Source organism: Labeo rohita, chromosome 16 (genome assembly GCF_022985175.1).
Source record: "Labeo rohita strain BAU-BD-2019 chromosome 16, IGBB_LRoh.1.0, whole genome shotgun sequence".
NCBI classification, from domain to species: Eukaryota; Metazoa; Chordata; class Actinopteri; order Cypriniformes; family Cyprinidae; genus Labeo; species Labeo rohita.
This window is the reverse complement of record NC_066884.1, coordinates 31,125,476-31,146,237: the sequence shown is the minus strand read 5'-3', so window position 1 is coordinate 31,146,237 and position 20,762 is coordinate 31,125,476. Positions and strand designations below refer to the sequence as shown.

The window sequence follows — 20,762 nt, the reverse complement described above, 5'->3', positions numbered from 1 at the left end:
ATACATACCAAACACAAATATAAACCCTTAAGCTATTCAATAGTTATTAAAAGGACATACACAACGAGTGATTAGAACATAATAGACAAATGTGTGGGTAACATACATAGTAGGGAGTTATGCAATGGTCTGATGTTCATTCATAAGTCCTTTTAAGCATCATTTTGGTGCATATTTAAGACAGTCTCTCTGTCATTCTATGAACTGAGGAACAGTAGGGCAGTACTGAGGAACAAAAGAATTTTGAAGGAACTTGGTCTGGTTCTTGTCTTGGGTGGGGGAGCACCACCCAACAAAGTTTCCTCATGTGATGGTCCTGATGGGCTGCATCTTTGACCATTAATCTCGGGTTTCTTGCCCCAATATTGAAAATCTCCTTCCTGAGATGGGATTATCAATAATTGTGTTCTTTTGTTTTAATGTTGCAAGTTGTTCAAAGCTGTGAAAGTTAGTTGGTTAGGCTTACTTCAGGCTGGCTGGCGCCAGGGTATCCTGGACAGATTTATGACGTGGTTCTGGGCCCCTTTGTGGAATTTGGCTCTTTGGTTTCAACCAAATGTTCTGATCGAATCTTCCATTTGTCTGATATGACTAATGAATTAACTAACATGAACAAACAATGAACAATACATTTATTACAGTATTTATAAATCTTTGTTAAAGTTGGTTAATAAAAATACAGTCGTTCATTGTTAGTTCATGTTAGTTCAGTGCATTAACTAATGTTAACAAACACATTTTTTTATGTTAAAGGGGTCATTGGATGCTAAGTTCACTTTTTCATGTTGTTTGAACATTAATATGTGTTGGCAGTGTATGTACAAATCTACCCTATAATGATAAAAATCCATGCAGTGGTTTTTAATTAATCTGTAAAAATAATATCCCCTTTTTCAAATCGAGCCGTTCTCAGATGCCTGCAGAGGCCGGTCCCACGATAGTTGATTGACATGAGCTCTTACCTTAGACCAGCTGTCACAGTCCAGTAACTTTCCATGTTTTGATGCCAGAGCAGGGATGTAAGTTAGACAAGAATATCTCCAATTGAGCGATTGAGGTGTTGTGTTGCTGGATGTAATAATGAACATAGTGGTCGTCATTTACTCCGGACATCTGAGCCGCTGAAGATGCAGTAGATTACGTTTGTTTGTGAATGGAATGCACCTCCCGATCTACATATATCAGTCTATGTTCAGGCGAGTCATTCATGATCCAGCTTCACTTACAGCAGAAGTGAGTATAAGCGTTTTTTTATGAATCTTTGCGATCGCCTTTCCTTATAACGTGGTAGTTAGGAAGTTTAGCGGCTAAATGTGGCTAATGTAAACAAGACCGTCTTTCCACAGAGAGAAGAGAGGGGTGGGGTGAGCAGAGCTCATTTGCATTTAAAGAAACAACCCCTTAGAATGAGATGATTTTTGCAGAGATGATTTTGGCAAGGTAAAAAGGGTGAATCCAAAACCACTGAGAATTTTTAATCAAAGTATATTAAAGACTTTTCATTAAGACCCTAAAGAATCATATCAACTTGTGGAAAATGGGCATCTGATGACCCCTTTATTAATAAATTAGTAAATGCTAAAATGAACATTAAGATTAGTAAATGCTGTAGAAGTATTGTTCATTTTTAGCTTGTTAACTAATGTTAACTAATAAACCTTATTGTAAAGTGTAAGGCCTCAGAGAAGAGAACAACTCAGAGTCTTCTGTGAGCCATTTGGGACGACCATAAAAACAGATTAGGAGCTTACATGACGCCAGTGTGTCTTGACCAGTTCCTGCCCGACGCTGACTTCTCCCCCCAGGGGTGAACCATCGATAAACTAATCACATCAGGAGGACAGAGGACTCTTATTCTCTGCTGGGACCACTTAAAGCCACACCATGCTTTATCGTCACCTTCTTGACTAGCCTCAGTCAGACCCGTGTAAGAAATACAGGGAAATACTTATTTACAGAGGTTCCCCCTTTTCTGAGACTAGCCACAAACAGATGGTCAGTGTAACTGGTAATCAGCTAATCGAGTAAACACGAAAAGACAGATTTACATTGACACGTCCAGCCTGCGGGGCTCACAGGATCCATCCAGCGTGACTCTCATGACCCTTTGGACCTCCAGTGTCCCCCTCCTCTCACATTCCTCATGCACATTCTCCATCTGCCCCTTTGAAGAATGCATACGAATGCGCATCACAAATTACATTTACATTTACGAGTTTGGAAGAACAATTATTTGAGTATTGCTGTTAGAGCAACAATATGCATTAGTAGTATGTTTTTATACCTCCTATAGGCTTGGTGTGTTTATTGTAACCTACAAAGCTAACCAATGTGTGTATAACCCGTTAGGAAGACAAAGTTATTAATATGGTATGAAAGATACTCAATGTTCAGTGGTAAATGAGGGCTCATTTTATTTCCAAGATGTTGACGCGAATGAAAAGTTGATATTATGTATGATGCTTGCATTATAACACTTACTGAAGAGATTAACAAACTCTTGCAGAAAGTTGCCTCCACGTGACAAAGACATTATGCTAAGGTATGCACAAATGGGCAACCATATAAGGCGGAGCCCCGCCTTGCAACCCAAATGACTGGAACACAACTTTATGGGATGAAATCAAAATGTTCCTAACAAACTTTGCCTTTTGCCTTTCGCCCCTTCGCCTTTCGCCTTCTCACCGGCGCTCCCGGCTTCACCAACTACGTGATTGTGCCATCCAGAACTCTACAGAACCAGCTAAAGCTTTGTGAAACTTTCAAAGTCTTTCTGCCCCGCAACTCCGACTTTCAAAGAATTTCAAGCTTATCACGCTCAGTAACCAAGCAACCAACCGAAGCTTGAACTGACCTAACTGCGTGAAACACCGAACAGCGGAAGCAGCTTGAAACACCCTGACGGCGTGAACAGTGTGAGACGCCCGCAACGAGAGAAACACTTCGCCAGCACTCACCTGAGCTCCGAGAGCATCATCTGTGTAACCAAGCAACCAACTGAAGCTTCATCCAGCCTCGCCAACTGTCCAATCACCACTGAAGGTTTCCCCAAAGACGTCATCCAAAGAACTAGGCAACCAATCAGAAGTGGCGTGATTCCCTCTGCTAAGACGAGCCCGCAGAGGAAGACAGCCCGAACGCAAGTAAAACAAGGTCTCCTTAAACTCTTGCTGAACTGGTGCTAAATTTCCTTAGGCAGCTAAAAGATAAATCTCTGCTTTTGTGGTTTTCTCAGGTTGCAATTTAAGAACTAGTAGCAGATACTAGAAATTTTGGGATTCCCTTCAAACTCCATAAATTCTCATTCCTTGAACCGTATGCATGTGTGTGTGTGTGTCTGTGTGTGTAATTGTTAGTAGTTTAGTTCATGTATCTTAGAGTAGTTCAATAAATTCTTGTTTCATTGGAAAGAACATTGTCTTGTTTCTTGTGTTCACAAAGCTACTGCCTATGCCTAAGATTTTGCTACCTAGCTCATAAAAACCTAATACTGTGTTTATATTATAATCCGGTGGCCACGGAAATAATATAAACATTCAGAATTGGTAAGACATACTAAGTTAAACTTTTCGCTGGAAGAACAGTTAATAAAGTGTAACCTATTAATTCTGAATCAATTAATCGAGTCAATACCAAATCATTTGGATTCGATTCCCAATTGAATCAATTAAATTAAAAAATCTAATTACCCTGAATGTACTACAAAAGTGTTACCGAAATATCGTTTGCATGATCAACTTTTCAACCAATAAATATCTTACTGCATTTTTATTCATTTATATTCAAGAAACCTGCAGCAAAATTTAAAAAAGAGAAACCCACATGTATTATTCCTCCCTAAACAATGGCAACTTGTAATGGCAACTTACCTTTTAGTAATAAGTAATACTTTTAATGTTTCAAAATATTATTTATAATGCTTTTTCACCGTTAGATCCACATAGTTACTTGTATACATCATTTAACACTAGAACCGCCACATGGGTAAATTTACCCATGGATGTTTTTCAAATACATAGAATAACATAAATAAAATATCCAAGTGTCCAAAATATCCTAGTTTACTAAAAGTGTGTAATTTACAATCCGCTGTTGTAAAAAAAAAAAAAAAAAAAATCTAAATTATGTAACTAAACAAATTAATAATTAATTAGGTGAAACTGGCACTTGAATTTGTCATTGTATCATACATCCTATGCTGTGCTTGCACTGAATTATTATTGTTCATTATAGTTTAGGGTATTTTAGTAATTTAAATAACATGGGTTATCTTAAAACATTTTATTGTAATATTACACCACCCAAATATGTATTTCCTTGTAATTCTCGTGGTCATTGCAGGCTGGTTTATATTCACCGTTAAGAAGTGATTAGTGTAGCCTGCCTGAAAACCTAGTTGATGACTAAAAATAATCAAAATTTTAGTTCTGTGGCTTGGCTTACTGCACATTCTAATGAAATATGATTTCAAACATTTATTTGAGCCAATTCAGATGAATTAAGCTATTTCAGGACGAGGCCGCCCTGATTGTAAAACAAAACATGATTGGTTATAGCGGGAACATGCTATGATTGATCAGGAAAGTGAGGCAGTTATCTGATTGACTTGAGTAGACTTACCAATGCACAGGAAATTTGTGTTTGTGACATAAAGAGATATTTGTGGCAGTCGGGGCTGTACGGTTTTAGGTCAAATTTAAGTGATTCAATTAAGAATCGAATCCAAAGGATTCGGATTTAACTTGATTAACTGATTCAAAGTTAGTAATTTACACTTTTATCAACTGTTCGTCCAGCGAATGTTAACTTAGGATATTTTACCAACTCTGGATGTTTATATTATTCCTGTGGCCATTGGATTATAATATAAACCAAAATATTCGTTTGTTATGAGCTAGGTAGCAACATCTAGGCACAGGAAATAGCGTGTGAACAGAAAAACAAGACAAAGTTCTTTTCAATGAAACAAGAATTTATTGAACTACTCTAAGATACATGAACTAAATTACTAACGAATAAACACACACACATGCATACGGTTCAAGGAATGAGAGTCTATGGAGTTCGAAGGGAATCCCAAAACTACTAGTATCTGCTACTAGTCCTTAAATTGCAACCTGAGAAAACCATAAAAGCAGAGATTTATCTTTTAGCTGCTTAAGGAAATTTAGCACCAGTTCAGCAAGAGATTAAGGAGACCTTGTTTTACTTGCGTTCGGGTTTTCCTTGGTGGGCTCGTCTTAGTGGAGGGAATCACTCCACGTCTGATTGGTTGCTTGGTTCTTTGGATGACGTCTTTGGGAAGCCTTCGGTGGTGATTGGTCAGTTGGAGAGGCTGGATGAAGCTTTGGTTGGTTGCTTGGTTACACGGATGATGCTCTCGGAGCTCAGGTGAGCGCTGGCGAGGTGTTTCAAGCTGCTTCCGCTGTTCGGTGTTTCACGCAGTTTGGTCAGTTTAAATTTCGGTTGACTGTCTGGTTATCGAGCGTGATTAGCTGGAAGTTCTTTGCAAGTCGGAGTTGCAGGTCGCAAGGACTTTGAGAGTTTCGCGAAGCTTTAGCTGGTTCTGTAGAGTTCTGGATGGCACAGTCACACTGTGATCAAGCTGGAGCGCTGATGAGAGCGAGCTGAAGACGAGAGGCGGACTCAACAGGCGAAGGGCAGATGCAACAGGCGAAAGGCGCTGTGTTGTGCTGGACATTTGAATTTAACCGGGCCGACGAAGTCCGTCCCATGAAGTTGCGTTCCAATCATGTGGGTTGCAAGGTGGGGCTCCGCCCATACCGTTGCTCATCTATGCATATTTTAGCATAGTATCTTTCTGTCACATGGAGGCAACTTTCCTGCTAGAGTTTGTTGGTCTCTTCAATAAGTATTGAAATGCAAACCTTGTACATAATATCAACCTTTCATTCACGTCGACATCTTGGAAATAAAATGAGCTTTCATTTAATACCAAACATCGGGCATCTTGCATACACACTACTAACTTTTGTCTAGCTACCTGGTTATACACACATTGATTAGCTGCGTAGGCTATAATAAACACACCAAGCATATAAGAAACATAGACTACATATAATTATAGGTTATTTGCACTACTAGTAGTATAGATAAATGATTGTCTTTAGAATCGTGGATATAGGTTTGTGTATTCTTTGTTGGAGGGAAAGAACATTTGCCGTATCTGAGAGGGGAAGAAAGGAATGCTGAGTGTCATGTTGTAGTGACCCGCGTACCCTGCGGGTGGGACGCGTCAATGTAAATCTGTCTTTCATGTTTGTCCGATTGCCAATTTATGTATTGTTGGTCAGCAGTTGCCCCGGCCATCTGTTTTGAGATGGCCTCAGAAGAGAGGGGGAGATTCCGCTTATCACTATTTTATTGTTCCTTTGGTACTCGTGAGGGGTCTGGCTGATCGCTCTCTTCCTGTGTCTCTTCCTATATCAGCAGACCGGTCAAGGAGCACCATTAACCATGTGGTTTGTACGGGTTGTTTTGTCCCCTGGGGAGATAACGCAGGATTGATCCAGACAAGGAGGTGTCATTGTAGGGATCAGAAGATTCTAATACTCTCTTGAGAGTTTGCAGGGATGGCTGTAAATGAAGTTTATTATTCATGCTGGTTGGAGGGGGCAGCTTTAGATTCTCCTGGAATGTCGTGATGCGGTCTCTCTTTTGGCGACTGGTTCGATAAAGGCCTTACAGGGCCTAATGGTTCGAGAGTCAGATTTGTAACCTGGAGGTTGCAGGTTCGAGTCTCAGGTCCGGCAGGGAATGTAGGTGGGGGGGAGTGAATAAATAGCACTCTCTTCCACCTTCAATACCACGACTGAGGTGAGACCCTTGAGCAAGGCACCAAACCCCCAACTGCTCCCTGGGTGCCGCAGCATTGGCTGCCCACTGCTCTGGGTGTGTGTTTACGGTGTGTGTGTGTACTTGTTTTTGCTACAACCAAATGTCCCCACAAAGATAGTAAAACCTGAAATAGTAAAACCGGCCTGCGGTCCCCACATGTTAAAAAATGATTAAAAATAGTAAATGATGTTTATCTGAAAGTGTAACGATGCAAACATGTTTTCTGTGAGGGCTAGGTTTAGGGTTAGGGTTGGGTTAGGGGATAGACAATATCGTTTGGTCAGTATAAAATCTATAGAAGTCTATGGAAAGTCCCCACAATTCACAAAAACAAACATGTGTGTTTGTGTAAGCACACAAATGATGGGTTAAATCAGGGGTGGGGAAACTTGATCCTAAAGGGGGGGTGTCCCTGTAGAGTTTAGCTCCAACCCTGAAAAAAAAAAATACCAACCTGTATCCTGAAGACCTTGATGAGCTTGTTCAGGTGTGTTTGATTAGGGTTGGAGCAAAACTCTGCAGGGACACCGGCCCTCGAGGATCAACGCTCCCCACCCCTGGGTTAAATGCAGAGCACAAATTCTGAGTATGGGTCACCATATTTGGCCACATGTCCTGTCCTTTCCTTTCCTTTCGAATATGTTTTTTATTTGCAAATCTCATTTTATTTATCTTGTGTGAATTTAATTCATATTTGTGAAACTCAAACATTTTTTTGCAGATATCATTCTATTTATTTGTCAATATGCTTATTATTTGTTAATCTCTTTACATTTATTTGTGGATAGTCTATTTATTTGGAATAAATAGACTAGTGTTCCAGTGTCTTGTGTGAGACTCCTGAGCCTTGTTAGAGTGTAGGCCAGGGCTCGTCACTGAGTGAAGGCCAGTCACTGTTGTCTTGGCACTACCCACACTAATTAACACTCAGAACGTACCTAAGCTACCTGGAACCAGGACGTTGTGGAAGCCCCATCCTTCCTTTACACATATGAATGGTTTAGGTACATATAGAAGATTCAAGGTGATTACAACCCACTTGAAGGATGGCAGAGCAATCTGCAGGAGAAACACGAGCTCTGTGCTATAACGTGGAATTACACATTTGGGATAAACTTAGGTCACTATATATGGTATATGAGCAGCGATGAGCAGTCTGAGGCACTGCGGCCGGCAAACAGGTGGAGGTAGCAGCTGCCCGCTGAGGCAGGATGTGACGGATTGCCTTAGTCTGCTTTTGTGCAGCCGAGACCTGGTAACGACTGCATCCAGAAATGCACGAGCGGAATGGCATCTGTATCCAGACGCATTGTTGTCTTTACAAAGACGTAACGTCGTCTTTAAAAAGACGCGCCACCTGTGAGTGCTCTTTCAGGGAAAAAGCTCTTTTAGCACGCTGAAGCACACAGGGGAGATGGCCGCCTGCAACACACACAGGGGGAAGTGCAGTCTAATGTGTGCAACCCACTCGACAAAGAAAGATCACCACTGCTGTAGCGCCATCCCACCAGCACAAAGATGCTCCCAAGAGCACGGTGAAATTGTTAAGCCTCACTCAAAAGGCTACGTGAAGGAGCAGAACGAAAGACATCGCTCAGCACTGAGGCCAAAAGCTGAGTATGCATTGCACCTCCTGCCTACTTTTCCTCGTGCCATGACAAGTGGCAGCTGGATGCAATTATCACACGCCAATGTGCATTGCCTTGTTTAATTTACACTTGAAGTAGATTCCCAATTCATTGGTACCAATGTGACATCAAAAGTGACCGACTGAAAGGGAACCAAGATTTTCTAGCTCAAAATTTTCAGGTGGGAAAATGTGACCCTGTTAAATAAACACGCAGACGTGAGATGCATTTACACACTTGTGCTGTCGAACTGTTGTATAAACTCAATATCACACTCATAGACTCGAGATATGGCTGTATATCGGCACGTTGTGATTATCACAGCGAATCACAGCCAAGCCGATATACAGCCATATCTCAAGTCTACAAGTGTATTATTGCGTTTATATAACAGTTCGATGGCACAAGTGTGTAAATACATAAAGTAAGAAAGGAGTGTCTTTAAAAGCCCTCTTTTGTGCAGAACTACTTGCTTCCACCACAGATTCAAATCTAAGGGTGACATCTTAACAGCTGAGCCTAAGCCTCCATTACTAATTCGAAAGCATCACTTTAGAACTAGTGACGAAGGAATGTTGAGTTGCTTCAATGACAGCTTACTGTATTAAAAGCTCACTATATTATGTGTAGTAGAGTACTATGAGAATTGACTGAGCAATCGTGATTACCGGTCAAGAGCACTGAATGGCGGCTGACACCCTGGAGTTCAGGTCCAAAGATGTTGACACAAATTTTCAAATAGATCTTATCTTTATTAACAAACCACATATTTGAAGTCCAAACAAGAATATTTTCACCTAAAAAGCTCTTAAAACTACATTCTGTGACACAAAACAGTATTATTTTTAACATTATAGAGGATTTGGGCGTTCACCATGACACGCACTGTGAGAAATACGGCAACTTCAGCAAGCTGAGTGATATAAACTGTAAAACGTTTTTTTGGAGTTCTGTTAACACTCTAATATCACACTCTTATCAGCCAATCAGATTTGAGGACCAGAAAGAACTGTTGTAATATCTATATCTATATCGATATCATCTATCGGTAACACTTACGGTAAGAGTACATGAATTACCATGAATTCATGCACAAATTCATGCATTATGCATTAATTCATGCATTAATATGTCATTATTAATTATCAGCAACTAACATGAATTCAAAGTCTTTCATTCATGACTTCATGGATAAACAACACCTTAATTAAGACATTAACTAAGATGGGTACATGATCATGATTTATGATTTATTACACATGATCATGATGTTTTCTTTGTTCACAAAAAATTAATTAACCTTGTCCAACAGTTTATCAGAATTCTCAGCCTGAGACCAAGTTTTCTGAGTCTTTTTTTTTTTTTTTTTCCCTTTCCCTTTTAAATGTTAAACCTAGATAAATGTGCGCTATCAGGCGCATATTCAATCGTTTGTGTGGAGAGTGGAAGCTGAAGCCGCTTTGCAGGACGTGGAGGCACCAGCGCAATCATTTGCATTTTTGCTCTTAAAGGTAGGAGTAATACATCATTCGGAACTATAAAGGTTTACTTGTATTTGTGTGCACTTACAATAATATTTTATTTAAAAAATAAAATAAAGAACACAAACATGACAAACATCACAAAAATGAACCGAAACTCTATTACTTAATGAAATAAAACAAATCGAAAACAAAAACTCTTTCATTATTTAATCTGTAAAGATGCTCTTCTCTCTGAGGGCACGTCTAAGGATCGTAAGGGCGAGTTGAATTGGCAGCTTTATCCCTGCGACACTGAATCAGAAAACACTAGTTTATTAATAGATAATTAAAAAAAAATCTCCTTACTTCCGAAGCCTGGCCCGCGTCCGAAATATGACATGAAAAATGGGCCGAAGCCCGGCCCTGTAGGGTCATAAAAAAGTTGAGGCCCGTCAGGCTCAGGCTAAAATGCAGGGCTCTAGGTCAAGTCACCACTTTAGTTGAGGGGCCACAAACATGATGAAGTCATGAGAAGCTAATGCTGACTACTGAATTTGGATGTCAGCAGAATTCACGGCCTATGTGCCGTGATTGGCCAGTGTTGGGGTCTGGTTTCCTGCAGAGTTTAGTTCCAACCCTAATCAAACACACCTGTCTATAATTATCAAGTGCTCCTTCAGATCCTAATTAGCTGGTTCAGGTGACGGAGCGTTGTGGTTTTTACTAGCTCCAAGAACGCTCCACTACCGCTCCATCACGAGTACAATTCATGACAACAACCCATAATATAACTGCATATATAGTAAGACTTTGCGTGTTAAACATAGCCTATTTAGCTAGCTTGATGGAGATGGATCACTCAAATTAGAACGAATGTGAAAACTAGGATGATGGCAATGGACATGAGCAGAAAGTTATAGTTTTCAATGAATTAGTTTGTCCTTTCAAGATACTGAATATTTTCAAGTGAAAGCGTGATTTAAACAAGTACAACACTTATTAATACGCAATCGCTCTCTCAATAATGCATTCAAACAAATGTAAACTTACTGTGGTACTTCATCTGTATATCCAATTTCGAATGAGAAGAAATCTATAAGAAACGCAGCGATCTATACGCAAAATAACTGACGAAACGTATTGTCATTAGTATTACTATTATTTTATCACAAACATTTGCACTGCAAAAAGCAGCAATTACACCTTTTAATGCTGACTGACAACCATGTTAGCTTGGCATGAGGAAAAAAGTTTGCGCACTAGTGTTCCAATAAGCCACATTAAAACTATACTTTCGTTTTATTTCTGTTACCTTCTTCTTTTAATATACGTTACAAACAGAACTGTGGTATTTCAAACATACTGATATAGTTTAGACGCGGAGCGAAGGTGGAGCGAAGGCGGAGCGGTGTTTCTGGTATCAGTGAGCGAGGAGTGGAGCGGGAGCGGGAAACGGTGAACCCGGAGCGGAGCTGGAGCGGAGCGGTTATAAAATGCACAGAGCACGGAGGGGAAATTGTTGTCGCTCCACTCCGCTCACATACTCTGGTCAGGGTTGGAGCTGAACTCTGCAGGAAGGTCAATCTCCAGGACCAGGGTTGAGCACCCCTGCCCTAAACTGACTACTCAATCCCCCTAAAATTTTGAAATTAGCTCCCTAAACTGTACACGAATTTGTGATCGTTTCATTCCCCTTTAAATTTCATATGAAAAGGCGGCAGATGAGAATTGCAAGACAGACTTCCGGTATGGCAGCAAGGCGAGCGGTAGCGTAGAGTGAGAGCTCCCAGACAAACGTGCTATACTCCCCAAATTTAACTTGTTATACTCTTTAAAACTAACGGCAGGGGGAGACGCAACGAAAGATTAGAAGCAAAGCATCCCAGAAGCCCGAGAAAAATTTGCACTCCTCGACACTGACCTTGGGATACAGTGCTGTCACAGGGTGCTCGGCCCAAAGAAAAGGGTCTTTGCTTTCAGACACCACCTCCAGCTAAACTTCGTGTATTTGTATAATTGTTTACAACAATGCAGTGGAGGCGATGGAAGATTTAAAGAAGAAAGGATCGACAACTGCCAGCATTAGAGAGGATCGTACCACTGCATCGGCATCCATGGAAAGGCTGAGCAAAATCTCTTGGGAAACGGCGGGCGCAAGGCCGAGATGTAGCCGAGAGACGCACCGAGAGAGAGCACGGAAAAAACTCCAGGATTTCCGCCGGGACATCGGAGATACTGACTTTTTTGTTTTTCTTTCTCAGGGTAAAATAAGTTAATAATAACCGTTATATCCAAGATTTAAACTGGCAGAATGATAGATTAATACAATAAGGACATCACCACTTTGAGGGCGAATCTATATAAGGAATCCTGAGTTTGGATAAAATTATTTTCATTATGGGTTAATTTAAGTTTATAGCCTAACAGACTTATAAATGGAAAACATTTCTGTCTGGGAATTCCACTAGGAAGACGCAAGTGCACTGATTTATAGTATCGGTTTGCACTGGGGAGGACCTGCGTTAATCGAAGATTTTCCTTTCCAATCAGAAGTTTCTTTAGAAAAACTTTGATTATGGATGTTATATATGGAAGAATAATGAATAATATCACTTAACATTAATGGGTTAAAAAGTCCTATCAAACGAGGTAAACTAATAACAAAGATAAAGAGAGAATCACCATATCATTTTTTGGCAGGAAACTCACCTGGTACAAACTGAGCATGAGAAACTGAAAAGGTTAGGATTTAGAAACACATTTTATTCATCCTATACTAAGGGACATGCTAGAGGAGTTGCAATATTATGTAATAAATTTAGCTTTCACCAACCTAGGGACGCCAGTTAAGGTAGTGAATTTAACTTTCGCCAACCTAGGGAGGTGAATTAGGGTAGTGATGGGTACTCATGTCACAGCTGACGTTATGATTCTTGGATCACGTGTCAATTAATGTGTGGTTATGAGTACATCACATAAGAAAAATTGGTGGGATCTCTAACTTGTAGAACAACTTCTGTGTTATCAACACAAGGAAGACATGAGTTGTAATAAAATAAATTATATTAACAAAAGATAGACAAGAGTAATCAACAACTACTAAATGAATAGCATGAATGGAAGGTGCTGAAGGTTCTTAGCTTGGTTGTAAATTTGAGTGTTCTGTCTAAAGACTGCAGCTTCTTCTGGAGGGCTGCATCACGGGTCCAATCAAACTATTCCTCTCTTTGGAAGGATGACTTTAAGGGAGACTGGATGGCTAGAACTGACAACAACAAATTAGAACAACCCTGTCTGTGATCTGCAATGTTTTACTTTACATGTGGCAACAGAACTAGTTGGTCGATAGTATCATATGGGGCTTGACCCCCCTTTCTTGACATCCAAAGGGATTGTCATGGGCATACAAAATCACAACCTTGTAGGTTATAAACGCTGACTGGAAAGTCTAAACTGGAAACTGAAGTCAAAAGTAAAGAACCCTTCTTTGGTTGAAGATGACGTCTGATACGATACAAGGACTGAGTGTCTGCTGACACTGAGAGACCCTGTTCAGTTATGGGGTACCCCCTTTTTCCCCATGTCTCTTGTCCACACTCTGATGTTAGGTGGAGGGGGAGGGGGCCCGACCTGGTTATGCTGAGAAGACCAGGTTTCTGTCAAAGGAGGTGTTCTCCTGTGACTTGAGATCTTCGAGGGCTTTAAGAAGTAGGTGCTGGATCTCTGCTAAGTTCTCAGCATCCTTACTCTCAGTTCCTCTAGATTTCCTACTTCTGTAATGACTACAGTATTTGTGGCCATTCTCATAGCCATCTCTTGAGAGTATTCCCATACTCTTCTTCTGCCTTTGCACTCTGTCATCCCACTGCCTGCTCTCCTTTCTGGGGGCATGCCTGTGACTGTTAAGTCCCCTGTAACTTGAGAACCTAGGGCTCTGGGTGCTCTGCTGGAGATTGCTGGAATAGGCAAAACTGTTCTGAGGAAGTTCTCACACTTCCATTTGAAAGGGAGTCTTACTGTCATGTCCTGATTCAAGCACAGCTGTATCTGGCTCTCTGTCTTTCCTGTTTGTGCCTACCCTCTCACTTTCCCATGCTCGCACTGCAAGTTGCCTCAGTTCTCCTGCAGACATACGGTCAACATCTACCAGAAGTGTGAGAGGTATCAGTGGGGTATAGATTACTCACAAACAAACTCTTAAACATGACATCCTGTTCTGCACTAGAGTCATCTCTATCAGCAAAATACATTTTCCTTAGCCGCTCATAGTACTCTCTGGGAGATTCATGGTGACCTTGCTTAATTCGGAAAGCTGAGAGACGAGAGGCAGATGGGTTCTGATACAGAGTGTACTCTGACAGAAGGGCTTTACACAATTCGTCATAATTGTTAACAATAACTGGGCTCTGTCTATCTATGAAACCATGGATGGTTCGTGTGGTGGTCTTTCTCAGAAGAAAGACTTTGTCAGCCATACTTGCCTAAGGGAAGTATGTCAAAGCTGCGTTAACTTCCTTTAAATACAACTCTATGTTGTTATTAGAAGTCTCAGGGTTAAACACATCAATGTCATGTGCTAATTCTCTAAGAATATGCAGGCGGCTCTCTCTAGATGGCTGTATGCTAGGAGACTTGGGTAAGGAGGAGCTAGCTTTTATACCTATGGTGGAGGAAGAAGCTGCATTATAGGAATGAGTGAAGCCAGCACTCATGCTAAGGCTGGCAGAGGCTGTAACATTACCATTTTGCTGGTAATGCTGTCCCTGTGAAAGATTATTCACCAGGGGTTCCCTCACAGCTGAACTAGTGGAGTGGGTGTGCACCCTCTGTGGTTCATATTGTTTACGGGGGAGGTGCCTGTCTATTTCCAATTCACTCATCCTTGTTCCTATTACTTCACATCTCTGTTCTACAATGCCATCTTTGTTTGCCAACACTGATGTTCTAGTTGTAGCCTCAGCTCGTACTCTACTCAACTGTTCCCTATGCTGGATTTGGGTAACGTTTGAATTAAAAGGTCGTTGCTTGGGCAGATCACAAGTCTTATGTCTAATTTCTTGTTGCCTTTTCAGCTCAGAAATTTCAAGCAAAGCTGACCCTAACTCAGCTCTGGTCTCATTCAGATTAGAGTGGCCACGTCAGTTTTCAGCTTTTTCAGCCCTGCTTCCTGACTTTCAGCAATGGACTTTAAGCTTTTAGTACCTGTGGACAATCTGCATATTTCAGCTCTTAACTTTAAATTGTCATTATGCAAATCAGCCAACTCGTTTTTGAGTTCCTGAAACTCTAAATGCCTATCTTTGTCCTGGTCATGGGCAAGGGATAATTTGTCTATGGCCTGGTTTGGTTGGATAGGCCAGTTTAGTGCTAGGCTGGACAGAAGCTTTATAAGTGAAGCGCCCTTTAAGGCCTGGCTCACTGCTTCAGCAGTCATATCAACCATTTTTTATTTAATATATATATACTGGTGTGTGTGTCTACATATAGTAAATAAATCCACCACTTGTATTAGTTAGCTCTTAAAGTCTGCCACGAATGTGAGCAATTCTGAACTACTAAGACAATGAATGCCACACACAGACAAGGGGTGCGAATTCTAGCACTTTTCTGTAATTTGTCAGAGGGCGTTACCCTTACATGACAGGTTCAGATAAAAATTCTAGAAAACTATGATAGACTTACAAGGTAGGAACCCTATGCTATATTTCTAGTAGCAACTGGTTATAATCAACAATTACAACTTGTGCTAACAAAAATTGAGCAAAATATTTGCAAGCTCCATGCCACAATAAAATCGCAATTCGATACACTTTGCAACGAATCCTATTCATAAATAGTACCAAAGCGCTGAGCAAGGAAACTATCAATCAGGCTTAGAGGAACCACTGTTTCTATGCAATTGGTTTCTGACTCAGTGAAAGACTTAGTTTCCTGCTAAAGTTATTTCTATTGTTATCTTTTAGTGTATTGACTTGAGTTGATAAAACAGGAGGCTCATTTCAGTCTAAGTTAGCCCACCCAGGGACGCCAATTAATGTAATAAATTTCGCTTTCGCCAACCTAGGGACGCCAGTTAAGGTAGTGAATTTAACTTTCGCCAACCTAGGGAGGTGAAATAGGGTAGTGATGGGTACTCATGTCACAGCTGACATTATGATTCTTGGATCACGTGTCAATTAATGTGTGGTTATGAGTACATCACATAAGAAAGATTGGTGGGATCTCTAACTTGTAGAACCCCTTCTGTATCATCAACACAAGGAAGACATGAGTTGTAATAAAATAAATTTTATTAACAAAAGATAGACAAGAGTAATCAACAACTACTAAATGAATACCATGAATGGAAAAGGAATAAAGTGCATAAGACGCATAAAATGCAAGTGATTATGTTGGATGTTGCTATGTCAGAGCTACGTTATCTAGGAAGATAAACTGTTGCTACTCTGAAAGGTGATAATAAGGTGAATAACCTTCCTATGCATCAAACAAATACGTGTAAGATTTGTTATCAACTGCAATCAGCTATATAATACCTAATGTAAATTAGAAAATCATACACTGATAATATACAACAATGCCAAGGTTTCTGGAAGAGGTTTGGAAGTGATATTTACGTTCGCTGTGGTTGAGTGAGCAGTCCGGTGGCGGCGACTTCTTCCACTGGTTGCGCTAGTGGCAGTACAGTGGGGAAAGGAGCAGGAATCCGTTTTGACAGCCTTGAAGATGAAGCACTGTAGGATGTTGATCTCCTGGAGCACCAAGGGTCCTAAGATCTGGAACATGCAGATGTGGCCCTGGAGTAGGTGCTGAAGGTCCTTAGCTTGGAACACGCAAGCAAAAGTACCTGAAGTGAAGGTTTGCTCACCGGAGCTTGACCTTGTTGTAATGTCTGTCTGTCTTCTGCCTCTCTGGGCTAGAGACTCAGAACTTAGTCAATCCGCAGTGTCTCCCAAGGATGGAGACGCAGGACGCTGCATCAGTTGTTGTCTCACTGGACGAAGATGAATGTAGATTATCTCTTTCCTCACAGGCTGGAGGCTCAGAATGTGGTCGTATCTGTTGCTGCCTCAAAAGCTGGAGACTTGGACTTGGTATCTGTTAGTGTCTCACCTTTGCAGGCCGGAGACAGAACGGGGGTTTGTTCTGTTGGTGTCTTTTCCGTCACAGATAGCAGACTCAGAACAAGGAGTGTCTTTTGGGAAGGGTACTTTTATCCCTTTCCAATGAGGAGGAGATTGCAATTTGGCACTTCTCCATTTCCATGCTGTGATTGGCTGGTTCCATCAGAGTGGGGGGGACACGCGGTGGCCCACTCTTGTTTCCTCCTGTGGAATTTATTTGCATAGTCCAAACACAAAGCTAGAAAAGTGTCACTAAAGCTTTACCGGTGCATTTCTCACTTCTCAAACCATAACCAGAATGCATTTGGCAATGTTACGAACACATTAAGTCCAAACATAATGGGAAAATATTGAACTGTCATGCATGCATTCATTTGTCCATTAACAGCTGAGTTTGTGTAAGATGTTGCACTACACGTTGCTGTCACAAGGAATACTTATTTCTCTGCATAAGTATAAAATGTGTGTGTTGTAGTGTGCATCAGTTTTAAGGTTTGAAAACCTAGTTATGAATGGACTTGGATGGATCTCCATGATCTCTCTTAGTTTCACCCACTGCTGCTGCATCTGGAGGTCCTAAGTAATTTTTATGGTCGGTCACAGGCCAAACCCTTAGGAATCAGTCTCAAGGTGGGTGAGAGCACGAAATGCATTTTGACCAATAGGAAGTTCTGTCCTTCCCGGGCTTTGTACCAAAGGTGGTCTTCTCTTCTTGCGCTCTAAGAGATGTCTGGCTGTTGTCCTGGCATCTTTATCTGATGGCGTTGGACAGTTTGCTTATGTTAGCTCACCAAGATCCAATCAAAATGTAGCAAACCTCTGTCCACTGTGGTGGTCAGGGAGGGGCCCACCAATAAACTGGGCCCTGGAATGTGCTGTCCACTACAGCTAATTTCAAATAAGGTGATTTTTCAGGCTTCTAACCAAATTGTTGATAAAGAGGGACGTTACATTTTGGTTAAAGGGATCCTTGATTCTAGGGAAGTAACATTACTTAATGTTTATATAATATTTATATAATGTTTATATAAATATTTGATTTAATAGCTTCAGATCAGGTATTCTTATTTGTGGAGGGGATTGGAATGTACAGTTGCATCCTACCCTAGACTCTTCAAATCCAACAAAAAAAATGAATTCTGAAACACTGTATATTAGGAAAGTGCTTAAGACATGTTTGATATATGGAGGGAGCACCACCCATCTGCTCGACAGTTCACCTTTTTCTCCCACCCTCACATGGTCTAGTCTAGGGTTGACTATTTTTTTATGTTTCATTCAGAGAGGCACAGAATTATAGGGTGTAAAATAGGAACTAAAGATGTTTCTGATCATGCAGGAGTGTATTTGAAACTTCATCTTGATGTTTAATTTAAAAACACTATTTGGAGATTAAATACTAGTCTTCTAAATGATCAACAACGTGAAGAATATATTAGAAAAGAAATTACATTGAATTTAATAATAATGAGGATTTGTCACCATGTGTAATATGGGATGCGGCTAAGGCGGTACTGAGCGGAAAGCTCTTAAAGTGGTCCTCAAGAAAAAAGAAAGAAAAACAGATGTTAGTGGCCAATTTAACAAACACGCTAAAGATACTAGAACAAAAGCATATTGAATTAAATGACCCTAAATTTTTAGATGAAATAAAAGTGGTAAAACAACAAATTAATAAGATACTTGACAAACAAGTGATTAAACTCAAATATATTAAACAGTCTCATTATGAGAACGGTCCGAAAGCTAAAAAAATGTTAGCTTGGAAACTCCGTAAACAAACAGAGAGATCAGTTTTCAAAATCAGAGACCCTCAAACTAATGTAATGTGTTATAAAGCAGAAGAAATATCACAGTCTTTTGAAAAAAATATTATAAGAAATTATACTCAACCAGAAGCAGCTGACCCCTCAGTTAAAAAAAGTTTTTTGGAATCTTTAGATTTACTGTCAGTAGGAGTGAAACAAAACAAATTTGTAATACAAGAAATCACAGATAAAGAAACTGTGCAATATCAAATCTAAAAACAAACAAAGTACCAGGAGGGGATGGATATCCAGCAGAGTGGTACAAAACATTTAGGGAGTTATTGAAACCCATGCTCCTAAAATGTTTTAACTATGTTCTTAAGGGGGGTGAAACCCCAGTGTCCTGGAAACAAGCTGTTATATCTGTAATACCTAAGGCTGGAAAAGATAAGACAGAATGTGGATCATACAGACCTATTTCAGTTTTAAATATAGATTATAGATTATATGCTTCTATAATAGCTAAAAATTAGAAAATATAATCCCTGATTTGATTGATACTGACCAAACTGGATTTTTAAAAACAGGCAGACACATGATAATGTGAGACATTTATTTTTTTTGTTTGAGAGCATGAGCAAAAATAATTAAAAAGCCCTGGCAATTAGCCTTGATGCAGAAAAAGCATTTGATTCAGTGTGATGGGAGTATTTGTATTTGGTATTGCACCGTTTTGGCTTTAATGAAGAGGTTATAAGAACTATTAAACCACTATACCATTTACCAACGGCCAAGATCAAAATAAATGGTAATGTCTCTAACTCAATTACACTGGAGCGGGGATGTCATCAGGGGTGCCCCTTCAGTCCTACACTTTTCGCACTATTCATAGAGCCGTTAGCTCAAGCAGAGAGGATACAGAAATTCTAGGAATTCCAATTAAAGAAACTGAACACAAAATATGTCTGCATGCGGACGGCATTCTTATGACGATTTCCGAGCCAGATTCCTGTTTACCCAAACTCATGTCCTGTCTTGAGCAATTTGGTTGGTATTCAGGATATAAACTTAATTTACATAACACCCAAACCCTCTCATTTAATTATTCACCACAGGAAAATATACATAATACATATAATTTTAAATGGAAAACAAATAATATCAAATACCTGGGGGTTATTATACCAAAGAATTTGGCTAAAATTTATACCACTAAGTATGGTTCTATTACAAAGGAACTGAAAGCAGACACCCCTAACCTTTAGGTTGTATGACCAAACAGAAATTATAAGGATGAATGTTTTACAGCGATTATTGTTTTTCTTTCAATCACTACCTGTAGAAATACCAAAAAAAAACAAATTTAATGACTGGAATCAAATGATCTCAAGATTTATATGGAAAAATCAGAAACCTAGGGTAAGATTTAAAACACTACAATTACCAAAGGAAAATGGAGGACTGTCTCTTCCCTGTTTAGAGGATTATTATTATTAAGCAGCACAATTCAAATATTTAGTTTGTTGGTGTATTAATGATTACGATGCAAAATGGAAAGAATTAGAATTTCACCAGCTAGACTTTCCTCTCCCTTCCTTATTGGGGGACAAAAATGCTAAGATTATGTATTCCAACGAATTAAGTAACTGGACATTGGTCTCTCTTAATATTTGGTTTAAAGAACGTAAAACTCTTAAGCTGGAGAGGCAAGCATGCCTGCTAAGATGGGTGGCATACGATAGAGACTTTAAACCTGCACAGATGGATGTGTGGTTTAAACAATGGATATAGAATGGCATTACATCATATTGTACAGTTTCTTCTGAGATTGGTTTAGAAAGCTTCCAACATCTCATTGATACCTATAATTTAGTGAGACAAGATTTTTATAGATATTTACAGTTTAGGAATCACTTTAATAAAAACATTAAAAGTAAGGAG

The 20,762-nt window shown here is 39.9% G+C and overlaps 1 protein-coding gene across 1 annotated transcript in view; it reads right to left on the bottom strand.

Annotated features, from left to right (window-relative positions):
* Positions 1 to 20,762, bottom strand: part of LOC127177872 (F-actin-uncapping protein LRRC16A) — a 426,319-nt gene that overhangs the window by 96,745 nt on the left and 308,812 nt on the right. The window contains exons 34-36 of the mRNA XM_051130392.1: positions 14,145 to 14,303; positions 13,967 to 14,092; positions 13,697 to 13,905 (exon numbers count right to left, since the gene is read on the bottom strand). Of these exons, the coding sequence (XP_050986349.1) occupies positions 13,697 to 13,905; positions 13,967 to 14,092; positions 14,145 to 14,303 (494 nt within the window). The remainder of the gene's footprint in view (positions 1 to 13,696; positions 13,906 to 13,966; positions 14,093 to 14,144; positions 14,304 to 20,762) is intronic.